This window comes from Ammospiza nelsoni, chromosome 7 (assembly GCF_027579445.1).
Source record: "Ammospiza nelsoni isolate bAmmNel1 chromosome 7, bAmmNel1.pri, whole genome shotgun sequence".
Taxonomy (NCBI): domain Eukaryota; kingdom Metazoa; phylum Chordata; class Aves; order Passeriformes; family Passerellidae; genus Ammospiza; species Ammospiza nelsoni.
In genome coordinates, this window is record NC_080639.1 from 35,786,999 (window position 1) to 35,799,820 (window position 12,822).

The 12,822-nt window shown below is 41.1% G+C and overlaps 1 protein-coding gene across 2 annotated transcripts in view; it reads left to right on the forward strand.

Annotated features, from left to right (window-relative positions):
* The first annotated feature begins 3,345 nt into the window (after positions 1-3,345).
* KYNU (kynureninase) overlaps positions 3,346-12,822 on the forward strand; it is a 57,678-nt gene continuing 48,201 nt past the window's right edge. The window contains exons 1-2 of one of the 2 annotated variants that reach the window (XM_059476063.1): positions 3,346-3,420; positions 7,783-7,972. In XM_059476063.1, coding sequence (XP_059332046.1) covers positions 7,804-7,972 — 169 coding nt within the window. In that variant the 5' untranslated portion in view covers positions 3,346-3,420; positions 7,783-7,803. The remainder of the gene's footprint in view (positions 3,421-7,782; positions 7,973-12,822) is intronic. The other variant, XM_059476064.1, reaches the window with a different exon arrangement.

Genomic DNA, 12,822 nt, shown 5'->3' on the forward strand with positions numbered 1-12,822 from the left:
GAGAAAACAAAAGTGATAAGAAAGTTGTTATAGCAAGCTCAGCAGGGAGGAGACCAAAGGTTTTATGCTGTTGTTTACTGAGCGATTGCTGTGAAGCCCGAGGTGAAATGCATCGTGCCATCACAAGGTGCAGATGGCATGCTTTAAAAAATAGCTGTGGGGCTTGCCCTGTAAATACAGACAGCCCTGGTTTTTCTGAGCATCTGTGCCTGAGCAGAGCTGTGCTGCAGGTGCAGTGCGTGCTGCTTGGACAGTCACTGCTTTGCTGCTCCTTTCCTGACTGTAAGAACCACAGTTTTCCTGCCTGAGGGTTTTCCAGGCTGTCTCAGTGTGGGTAAGACCTGCCTATTCCTGTTAGAGAGAATCCTCCTTTGTTTGCTCGATCATTTTATCCTCTTGACAGCAAGAAGGCTCAGGGCTAGCAGTGCCAAGGAAAGCTTTCATGGCCTGATGGACCCAGTGTCCTGGCATCCCATCTGGCATGGGCTGAGCTTGCTTTAGGGTGCCCTTGGTTATTTTTTGTCATCACATGCCTTCAGAAGAAGGCATATGTTTTGTTAAATTAATTTGTTACAACTTTTACTGGTGCTCCACTGGAAAAGCTCACACAGATCCTTCTAGTCAAGGGACAAGGCTGGAGTGGTCTCTGGTCAGTCTGGGAAGGGCACAGCAAATAACTGGGGGGAGGCTGAGATGAAGAAATCTCAGCACACCCAAGGATGTGGCTGCCAGTGGGGTGGCTCAATGTGGTTACAAGGCAAGGAAGCTGCTAGTTTGGGAAACGTGCTTTTCTGCCCACCCCTCAATCCCTTCTCTGCCCCAAGTACCCCACACAGCCCTTAGTTACAGACACACAGAGCTCCTTTTATTCTTCTTTTTCCTTCTCTAAACTGTCAGATGTCCCTGCCTTCCCATTGTGCTCCTAACAGCTCCTTTGAGAGGGTGAGGGCTGAGCTGCCCTCTGTCACATTCTCTGCCTCACAGACCTGTGCCTGCTGGGACTTTGGCCATCTCATGTGGCTCACTCCCTTGTACATTGGTCGTGCTGTAACTTACAGCAGCTGCAGCACAAAGAAAAAAAAGAAAAACACACACACACAAAAGAAACACCAAGAAAAAAAATTAAAAAAAACCCAGACCATTTTACTTCTTCTGCAGCTAAAAAAAAAAAAGTATCCAGGCTATATGTTTGATCCTTGAATTTAAGGGCAAAGGATTTTGTCTCTGTTTTCCTTTCATTCCAGCAGAAGGGTTGAGAAGAATAGATGGGAAGAAGGGGTCAATATTCCAATTCTCATAAAAGTCTGCAAGCATATGGCCTTTGCCAGCACAGCTGCTTTCCTGCCACCATCCACAATCAAGGTTAAAATGCACGATGCTCATTCAAAGGGAAATGCAGTGGGAAAATTTTCACTCCACTGTTCGTGCAGTTTTATTTCCAAAGGCAAATTGAAAAGTTGCAGTATACTTCAGCTTGGTTTGACCTAAATGGCCAGCCAAACAAGAAATAAATACCCTTTTGGGCTGTATTTGACTTTGGATCCCTTTTGCTTCAGTAACTGAAGTGCCCCAATCTCCTGCTTCTTTCCCAGACCAGACTCCTGGCAGGATAAAGTTTCTTGAGGAGCAGTCCCATTGTTTTGCTGGTGGAGTCAACAAGCTGAGTTAGTGAGAAGCCCCAGAAAAAGTAATTTGACAATGCAAAAGAGGGCAATGATACTCCGGGAACTGATGGATAGAGGTCAGCTCTATTTTGGGTCAATATTAAGTGCTCTGTGTGCTTGTTTTGTTGGGCTTTTTTCTAGCAAAGAAGATGAAATGTTACAGTTCAAGAGTGTCACGTCTGTTGGTGCTTACTGAAAATGGAAATCCAGATAATAAACAAGCATTACTGCAGGGGTCTGGGCACACAGAACTCCAGGATGGAGATGTATCTCTGAATTACATTGTTAGTCCACAACTCTGACCCTCCTGCCCCTATATCTCTCCTCACAGTTCCGCTATTTATTTTGGTGGTTTTTCTTTTTTTTTTTTTTTTTTTTTTCTTTTTTTTTAACCCTTCTCTGAAGCTTTACAGAGGCTGGATGGAAACATTTTTTCTTGTCCCACATTCCTGTGTTCTAGCTGCGTGTAGGAATGAGTGCCACACAAATTTGAATGGAGGGGATTGAGCAAACACGTGGCTGGTTTGAGATAATGTTTATAGAGAGATATCAACTCTATTCATTCCTGATTTCACCTTCAATTCTTCTTCTGTTTTCCCCTCTGGCAAATCTGCATTCTGTGTAAATTCCCACCACTCCCTCTGCCATGTGATTGCAAACACTACTGGCTTCTTGCTGTTCTGCTATTGATTGTCTCCTTCATGAAAGTAAAAGAGTTTGGTCTAAATCCACTTTCATTACAGCTGTGTTTATTTTCCTAGCCCATATGGAAGAGGAGTGCCTTCTTAATTTAATCAGAGCTTTAAATTTCACCATGGTGATGAAGGAAAAGATAATAATAGGAGAAATAATTATCTATTCACCTGGTTTTTGGTTAACTCGGAGATCATGTGGTGGTGGGGTCAGAGTCTGGGGAGCCGGGCACGTGACTGTGCTGTTTCTCCATGCAGCAATGAGTGTTTGCTCAGGAGTTTCATCACCCCTCACAGGAAGGGCTGCCGACCACAGAGTAACGTGGTTTCACTCTAGAGCAGAAAAGATGAGTTTTCTATGTAAAATTGCTTTTAGCACCGTAGCGCTTCTTAACATGAAGGTCAAAAAGTGCCTAAATTACTCAAAGTAACTGAGTTTATTGTAATTCCTCTCTGTCACATTCCCTTGCTGCAGCTGTGACACTGTGCTGTATAACTTATTTAATTATACAGTGGTAGTTGCTGCTGCGTGTCTGTTGTTGGGGATGTTATGAATATTTAGATTTTTCTTTCTCTCTGGTTCCGTAATTTAAACAAATGCACTGAAGTGTATTTAACCTGAAGTAATCTAGGCTGCATGCTGCTTTGGGCTGTGCTGTTTTAGAAACTTCCTTCTGCACAATCATTCTCAAGCAAAGCAATTTCTTTGGTGTAAGGATGGGAAGAGAATCAGCCCTTACAGTTCTGGAGCTCCTCTTCTGTTTGTTTTCCGAACCAGCCTCAATTACGGCGCTATTGGTGCTTTCAGTGGGTGTGTTTTGACAGCAAACTGCCCCACTCACACATGTGCACACCCCCAGTTTTCCTCCCCAGAGGGTGCCTTAGGACACCAGCCCCACCATATCAAAGGTCTGTGGGCTGAGCTGTGTTTAGCAATCTGGAGAGCAGCTATTGGAGGGCACAGAGGGCAGGACACTTCCATGATAAACCCTTTTCCCTTCAGGATACAGCGTAAAGTAGGGATTCACTGTGTGCCTGTCAGCACTGTGCTGGGTAGGAAGACTGTGAGTAACATCTTGGAATATGTAAAGAAAATGTTTTTAAGGGGAGGGTTAAGGGAACTTCACTTTTTTCCTTTTTTTCTCTCCTTTTTTTTACAAAGACATCAAGACAGAAGGGAGATCCATAAAGATACAAGCGAATCTAAACCAGGACAAATTATCATTTTATAATTAAGCCTAATGGACCTTCCTGAGGAGGCTTGATAAGATGACTTGCTAATATTCACTTGTTTTTATTGTTTAGTCAGTAAATTATGCATAAAGGACAAAAATGAAATAATCACCCAGATATTCGTGTCACTTGTGCCTGACTAATTCTCATCCATTGTCTTTCATAGCTTTAAAATGGGAAATAAGTAGTAGAGGCCAATGTTTGATAGGGGCTGATAAATTATGGAAAAATGACTTTTTTTTAATATAAGTTGCATGTGATCTTTCTGATTATGAAAAAATGCCCACAGTCATAGTTGAGTTTTTATATTGAATGAGGGTGTAGTACAAGTAAGTCCTGTGGAAGAGCAAAAGAACAGAGAAAGAAGAAAAAAGTAAAAAAATACTGACTTATCATCTGTTAAGTCAAAAATTGTAATAAATTTTCAAGGAAAGAGAGAAGAAAACCTGGTCTAGTGGAAGGTGTCTCTGCCCATGGCAGGGATTGGAACAAAGTGGCCTTTAAAATCTCTTCCAACCCAAACCATTCTGGGATTATATGAAAACACCTGAATGACTTTTCTTGGAGTAGGTAGTGGGGACAAATTGTTTCTCTTAAAAGATTCTTTTTTTCTCTAAGCTCTATGAAAAAAAAATTCTGGTAAGGACCTATGCTTATCAAAGAGGGAAATGCCTTTTCCTCTGATGGGCCTGAATTTTAGTTTGGAGATGTTACTGAATATTGTTTTCAGATATAAGGAGATAAAGTGTGCTGTTCTTATACGAATGTGTTTGCTCTATATGCAGAAAACAACAAATGACTCCTGAATTATTGTAAAAGAGTTGCACAGGACTCTATTCTGAAAACAAAAAAAAAAAAAAACAGTAATGCCAGTCAGAGTTAAGGGGAATGGGAAAAGCCAAACCCAAGCAATTCTTGGATTCCTCTCTTTGAAGCCAAATTCCCACTGAAAGGGCAAAAGTACTTTCTTACGCTGGTCTCAGAATTGGATCTCTGGGATTTCATTCCCCAACAGGATTTTGATTGATTTTATATTAGTCGTTTTATCTTATTTCATAATGTTTGTATTAAATCAGATACCCCTGAGCACTCAATCTTTTTTAACTTCTAGATCTCTGTATTTAATATTATATTTGTTGTCAAAAATGTAATATCAATAAGAGTCACAATAAATGTAAATCATTGATCAGATGCAGCAATGAAAGGGAACCAAGAGCCTGATCCAAGAATTGCCATCTGTAATAGAGACATTTATTGATTTCAGTGAGGTTTGGGTCAGGCCTCAAATGGAACCAAAACCCATCTGTGCTTGCCAGGTGGGTCAGTGGATGACCTGGGAGATGATGGCCACAAATCCACTGCAATAACTGGGTGTCCTTGCTAAAAAAAAATAAAAATGGAGACTGATGAGATAAATCATAGGTATTCCTAAACAGTAGGAAGCTGTGCTGTGTTCATGTGGTGTAGAGCAGGGAATCCACAGGCTGGATGAGAAAAATGGGGTTATAATACCAAACAGTCCTTCAAGCACCCTTATCATCCACCTCCTGATTACAAATTTCAGGGCAATTACCTCAGTGGTCCCAGCAGATGAACACTGGAGGCTTCCAAACCCCCTTTAGGCTGTTTTCAGAAGAAGACAGAGGTGATGGCAATACTTCCTAGGGACCATGGGGGCTGAGCATCACTGAGCAAATATTCTTAACTCAAGATTGATCTGTTTAGAGAGCTGAAAAGGCTCCTTACTTCCAGGAGGTATGTCACCAGGGAGGAAAATTTAAGAAAAAGAAAAATGAAAATCCAGGCATTAACTTGAGTGGGAAGAAGATTTTACAGAAAATACTGCACTGGCAATTATTTTACCTAGAAGGAGACAGTCAGAGAGACATGGGTTTCAATCCCTCATCTAAGGGGTTTTTTACATAATTTGCATTAAGTGCTCATTATTAAAAACAAAGGGCTCTATCTTTATTATGTATGTGCTGGACATGCTTTGATAATGGGATTGGGACATCCATGCTGGGGTTGTAAATCAAATAAACAAGCCTTGGAAACAAAACCTAGTTCTGCTTTCCAAGTGCTGATCCAAGTATTGCTTGGAAATAAGCTCTCATTAATCCTATAATTTGGAGAAGTGAAGCTTGAGTTACTCTACGTGTGTAACGAGGTGACTGTATTAGTGATGGCCATGGTGTCTGTGACCATAACTTGCTTTTCTTGTTGGTTCACAACATCTGGAGGAAATAGAGATCCCTAAGCCATCCTCCCTGGTGTGTGCCAAACCAGGCGCAGAAGGTGCTGACCTGCAGAAAGGCACATCTGTGCCTGACATCCAGCAGGGAGCAGAGCCTTGGATCAGCTGTGGAGGAGCTGAGGAGCAGCTCCCTGGGGCTCAGGGAGCCTTGCACACCTTCCTCAGGGCTTCCAGTGGGTGGCAGCTCTTTGGGAGTTGGGGCCACTTGAGCATCTCACCCAATTCCCAGTCTGGGTGCAGCCCTCTGCCTCCTAGGAACCTTGAAAAGCACTCTGAAAACCAAGATGCCATCTTTTTTTTTTCCCCCCCCAAACATTTTTGCCATTTTATTTTTCTTTTCCCCAGCTAAACGATGCTTAGGGTGAATGAGTGGGAATGATAAATTTGTCGACAATGAGGAGGTGTGAACAACCTGTGTGGAGACAGCACAAAAATAGGATGTCTCCAATAAATCCCAGGGGAGGGTGAACATTAGCTAAATGCAAACTGTTGTTTTAAAGAATTCTTCTGCTATTTTTTTATTTTATTTTAACTCTGCATGCTGGTGGGAGGAGAAAAATTGTTACTGTGTAAGATATCGGTCATATAATAATAAAATAATAATAATAAAACCAAATGAGAGCAGATTAAAGCAGGTAAGTAGCATCATGCTGGCCATTTGGCCAGAGTATAAACAGGTTTGGGTTAATTAGCACTAAGGAGGCTGAGCTGTTTGGGGAGTTTATATTTAAATACCAACCGTTGTCCTTCTCATATGTGTTGACAAAGCTCTTCTCAATAGTCATCTGTTGTTCTATCCACAGCTTGTTTCTGATAGCTACATGTAGGATATTTTGGCTTTAAGAAATGAGAGCTTATGGAAGATATGTGCTTAAAGAGTTTTCTTTCTCAAACAGAGAGAAAAAGTGATATTCTCTAGTGGCTCTGTGTTCCTTGTTGTGTGCTAATCTATCCTATTTCAGCCTATCCCCTCGGGGGTTCCTTTGCACCGAGAGTCTTGGGGATGTTGAAAAGGCAGAGAATGTTGTGCGGTGTAACTGCACATTTCCCTAAACTGGGGCAGCCACCAAGCTCCTCACCGAGCCTCTTGGCTGCCTGCTGCCACAAACACAGCAGGGAAGTCTTGCCCTAAAGTGAGGAGAACGTGCTGCAAACCTTCTCTGCCAATCCTAAAGCCAAGTGCACCAGTGCTGTCTGGAGCACAGTGGTGTCTCTGAGCATTACACTTACAGGACTGTTTTCATATCAAGATCAACGAGCTTGTAAATTTTGCAGTTAGTTTTGGGCATTCTCTTAGAATTTGTGGTCTGTCATATTTCTGATTTCACTTGGGCTTCTCTCCTATCCTGGGGGAAACAGATCTAAACCAGCAGGATATTTGGTGTAGCTGAAAGGAAATATTAATTCAAGGCCCTGATTTTGAAAGCTGTGTTTGCCTGACACCTGCATCCTGCCTGCTCTGCCCTTGCACACGAGCACGGCCAAGTACAAACACCCCTCCAATTTTTGAGGCAAAAAATGCTGAAAGGGGAAAATGTGGAAACAACTTCAATGTATCTGTGCACCTGCTATTCTTAGGAGCTCAGGCTGCAGAAACAATAATGCTGCCTCTGGCTTTGACGTCTCCAGACTGTGAGTGACACTCCAGCATTTGGAGCTGCTGTCAGTCTGGTGGGAACACTTAGAAGAGGCTGATAAAGTTTAAAAAGGGAAGAGCTTTGTATCTAGAGAAGTGAAAGAAAAAAGCCTTTGGGGGTTACAGCAATATGTTGCCTTGGAAATATTTGATCAGGTTTACTATTTTATTCAGACACTTCACTTTTTAAAAGCTTTAAATCAAGTAAGTCTGGGTCTTGAATGGTGCAGCTTTAGTGGCTGCTTATCAGCCACTTGTGACTATGCAAACTGCAGAAGCTAAACTGCCATTTCTGATTTTCAGGTGGAATTGAATGACCTGAAAATGGATCCATCTTCTCCTGTGCTCCCAGCAAGCATTCTGGAACAAACTGCCTTGCAGCTCGGATGCAGACCCACTGACAAAAACCTTGCTCTCCACTTAGATGAAAAAGATGAGTTAAAGCATCTTCGGGAATGTTTCTACGTTCCCAAAGTCAAGGATCTGCCTCCAAGTGAGAGTTATAATTGCTGTTGAGGGGAGAGGGAGGGGGAAGGGGCTGGGCTTCACATCTTCTGCCTGTGTTTATCACGAGTCTTTGGAAATCATCGTCACTTATGAGATAATTGAGCAATTGTAGTCATATCTGAGCACAGAATGTCCCCGCTGTTGCTAAATCAATCCATCCAGCTTATTCTAGCACCAAAAGCTCTATGTTCTCGTTTCCATCCTGAATCAAATGTGAGGATACAGTACTTATGTGGTGCTTATGCTGTCAGTCAGCAGCTTTGAACAATGTAGTGACTGATTGAAAATTATAGGCAGGAGCTTTTCTGTCTAATGGCTGGAAACAGCAGCCTCGCTTGGGTAGTTCAGAGCAGTTGCTTCCTTGGTGTGATTCAGCTTGGAATTATCTGTCTGGTTACAATTATTTTAGTTAATGAAAGAGGCAGTATATATATTATGTGAACATTTATGTCTTATTGCTGGTGGTGGAGCTATTTTCTCACTGAGGCCAAATGGAAGACTGTGCCTCAGAACAAATAATTATCTGAGCAAATAATTCATAATGAAGCCTTTTATTTGAAGATATTTTCCACTTTCCTCATGAATTGCCTAAAAATAGACAGCACCTGACTTCAGTGAAGCTATGTGAAATTGTTCTGGACATTTTTCTCCTTCTTTCGTGTTCCACAGGTTGCTTTGAGGAGCCTGTGGCATGTCTGGGCATGGGGAGGGCTTGGTGTGGAGGCAGGAGGGGTGGAAAAGGGGGTAGCAGGCTTAGAGGGAAGCATTTGCTTGGGGTCAATACACCCAGACCATCAAAACTAAAACCCAGCTCCAACTTTTTTTGGGTACCTGCAATAGCCACCATGTCTAGACAAATTCATGCAGGGAAACCTGGTGGGAGCTGCCACCTACGGAGGCAGCAGGGTCCTGGTTTCTCCTCCTGCTTCCCAAGCTCTGTCTGGGTTAGTTTTTGTCTCAGTTAACTGGAGAGCAAAAGCTGTGCTGGCTCTGCAGGCCCTGGTTGCTGCACACTGGAGAAATGGCAGATTATTTCCTTAGATGGTGAACACACACAGGCACAGTCACTCTCCTCCTTTCCTGCCTTGGCTAAATGTACCTATTGAAAATCAAAGGAAAAAATATGATAGAACTTCCTTGCATTTTTTTTTCATTTTCCAATGAATGCAGACAGCATTTTCTGCAGATTTTCTTTTTCTGAAAGGATATTACTGATGGTAAATGAGAAATTACAGGTGCGTTCACCAAAGTGTGTCCAGTAAGGGACTATGATAGAAAATGGTGTCAACAGTCTGAATTGCTGGACATCTTTTAAAACAGTCTGTCTTCAATACCTTCCTGCTGAGCAATGATGAGTGTTGGGAATGCAGTCTGCTCCTGCCCTTGGGACACAGGGATGATAAATCTCAGTTCTCTGTGTTCTGATGGTATTGGCTTATCTTTCCTTACATTTAAATACTTGAGTTGTGCTGTCTCTATTATTCAGAGCAGGACTGGACACTTTGCAGATATTTAAACTATGTGCTTCCTCCATGCCCCTGTAATTTTTCTTTTTCATTTTTTTTACCCTGGTCACTTGAGAGAGTTTTCTAAAACCCCTCTATTTGCTTGAATATTTGACTATGACTCAAAGCTCCTTCAGCTGCCACCATGGTGCTGCAAGATGTGCCACTAAAGCTGGAAAGATGCTGGAACACAGTTCCCATGGCAGTGGTGCTGCTGGAATCCAGCCCAAGCAGGAGCAGCTGGATCTTGCAGAATGTCAAATATCTCTCCAGGACATCAAAGGTCACTTTTCAGTGTAGTGTTGTAGCAGCTTCAGAATAAAGACTCTGCTGAGAAGTAGGTAGAGGTTTTGATACTCATGTGGCAGTTTGGGTTTCTTCCCTTTCAATGTCCGCTATTATTTGATTTTCAATTACTACAATATTTACACCCAAAGACTGCTGCTGTGGGGTTTTCATCCTGCAGTTACAATAATATTTAGTACCCAGACTGTGGATAGATTTGTTTTAGCGAAGATAAACAATGTACAAAGTAGTAGTACCAGCTGAAAAGCACAGAGAGCCCATCATTCTGGTGTTCCTAAATTGAGGGTTTTTTCCCTCCCCTTTTTTCCCTATCCTTCTTTTCTGTGCTTCAGCTGTCATCGGGAACAGCTTCCCTGCTGAAGAGCAGCAGGGGTGTAAATATATATATATATTTACATTGTGTGACTATAGCATAGAGACAGATCTGCCATGACATTTATCTGTGCCCAGGAGCGGATGCCAGATAACACATTCCTGAAGATAAATGTCATTCCAGATATTAGCCATCAAATACTCTTTATATATTTACATAAAGCATTACAATGAGGCTTTAAAATGAAACCTTACAAGAAGCAGATGAGAACATCCATAGGAGACAACAGTGAGATGACGTACAGGAAAATATTTAGGAAGTCATTAGAATAGTTTAATTTAGTTATCAAGTTATAAACTGTCAGGGCTGTTTATTTGCTGGATCCATCAAGAGGAAACCAGTAGCAGCCTAACTCCCTGCAAATCTGGGGGGTTTTATGTGCAAGCATGAGAGGCAAAGCTCAGGTGAGCAAATGAGGAAAAGATGATACAAGAAGATTTAGGGAAATGTTTGGATGCTGTTGCTTTTCTCCAAGCTGACAACAAAGTCTCTTTAACCTCTCTTCTTTTACCCCAGGGAGGAGGTAGAAATGGGCTGGGCACAAAATCACCCATCTGATTTAGGCTATGGCTCCTGCTTTGTCACCTGCTAAAGGAGTAAGGCATCGTTTGGGTTTCTTGGGAATAAAAAGATGCCCCAGAGTGAAAGTGCAGAGCTGTATTTCCAGAAGAAATGGTTAAAAGTAGTGGTTAACCACAAAAATCTGGCTTTTTGGAGGGCTGGTGGGGGGGTACAGGCAGATGTGAAAGTAGAGATCTTTTATCTTTCAGCTAAGGACAGAGCTCAGACAGGTATAAGCAGATTTAGTCCTTCCTTTCTCATTAATGAACCCATTACATTTTTCCCTTTTGTTTGGACTGAATATTTCAGACAATAAATTTGCTTTTCCTTTTAGGTTTAAAAGGTATAGAAGTGCATCTTTAATGTAGATGAATGGTATAATTAGTATGCAAAGTAATGTATATGATTAGATTTGACCAGTTTGCAGGAATCTGAGTAGGTGTGTGAATATATAATATATTTAATTAATCTTAATGCCAATGTATTTTTTGATCCAGGCTACTCTAAGAACGCATTTCAATATTTCTTTTTTTCTTTGCTTTTATTTCCTCAGTTGTGTTTATTTCCTGTTAGAATATTTCAATATGTATTTCAAATCAACCACAGAAATTAAAAGGGCCTATACCGTGAAAAATAAATGTCATTTGGGGAAAGACAAGTGCTAGGAAAAAAGAATATCACAGTGAATGTAGAGTTGTTGGAGCATGAGGAGGTGCTGATAAGGAGAAATTAAAAAGATGGTGAAAAAAATGAGCAGCAATGGTCTAAAATGAATATTTTAGTGATGTCAGAGAGGGGGAAGTAAAGAGCTTTTTGTCAAAAGGAAAAAAGTTAATCCAGATTTAGAGCTGATAACACAACAAAAAAAGAAAATCGAAGGAACAGGAATGAAGATGTTAAAATAACTTCATCAAAAAGGCAAGGCCCTGCCTCTCCAAGGTGAACAGAGGTGTTTTTATTTAGAAAGGACTGTGGTGCAAGAAAATCTGCCTTGCTGATAATTCCTCACCTGTTTTAGTGCTTGGAGAGTATTGGTGAGAAGGAGCTCCAGATTCTTGAGCAAGGATCCTTCTCTCTAACCCCAGGGGGACAGTGTTATTGTGTTTCTTGGTAGGAAAAGAACTTTTAATAGAATCAATCTGGGGGCATGGATGATATTGATGCCTCTCTGTTTTCATTCATATTAAAATGGAGATGAAAAACAGAGTATCTGCAAAACAGATTAGGCTGAGATTGCTCTCTGACTTATGCTTTTTAAAAGCCTCTAAAACTTTAATTAAGAAATTACCCAGGTTGTCTATACTCCTGAAAAATGTGTTTCTGGGGAAGTTCAATGAAATTGGTAATTGTTATTGCAATTGTTAGTAAGAAACCTTTTCCAGGCTGTTTATCTACAGGCCTTACAAAATTTTCACAAATTGCATTGCAATCCTATGGTTCATTTTTAGCATGTATCTTAACATGCTCATTCATTTGATCCTTATTCTGAGGGATATCAATTATATTTATCAAAATTATATGTGATGTTAGCTTTCAGGGGTATTGTAAGTATAGGTATAGACAAATGCAAATTACCACTTCTAGAAGGTCACCATCACTTGTCCCTTCAAGAATCTCTAACATGAGAAATAACAGAAGAAGGCTGTGTTAGGATTGATAGATGATGACACAGGGTAATTAGATTGTTCAGAACCTCACTAGAGCTATTATTTATAAATTTCTACTGCCTTGCTTTTCTCCTAATCATTGAAAGTGTTTGTCAACATAGATTTCCTCCTTCTCCTCAGATGATGACATGAAGTGCAGCCCACAGTATTTGCTGACAAGACGAAAACTTCTAAGACTGCTTCAAAATATTCTCCTCAACAATTACATGTTTTCTGAATAGAGATTTAATTGTGCAGGGACAACTTACATGAAAAACACAGATTTACCTAGTCCTAACTTTTGTGAAATGGATTATTCCAGTAGCTTAATCACTCAGAGTGGGCGTCACAGACACCTTTTATGAAAAACGCTTTCCTTAGGATTTTTCATCCTGAGGAGCTGAGAGGCCTCAGGAACAAAATGTAAACAATGGTTATCTGCTGC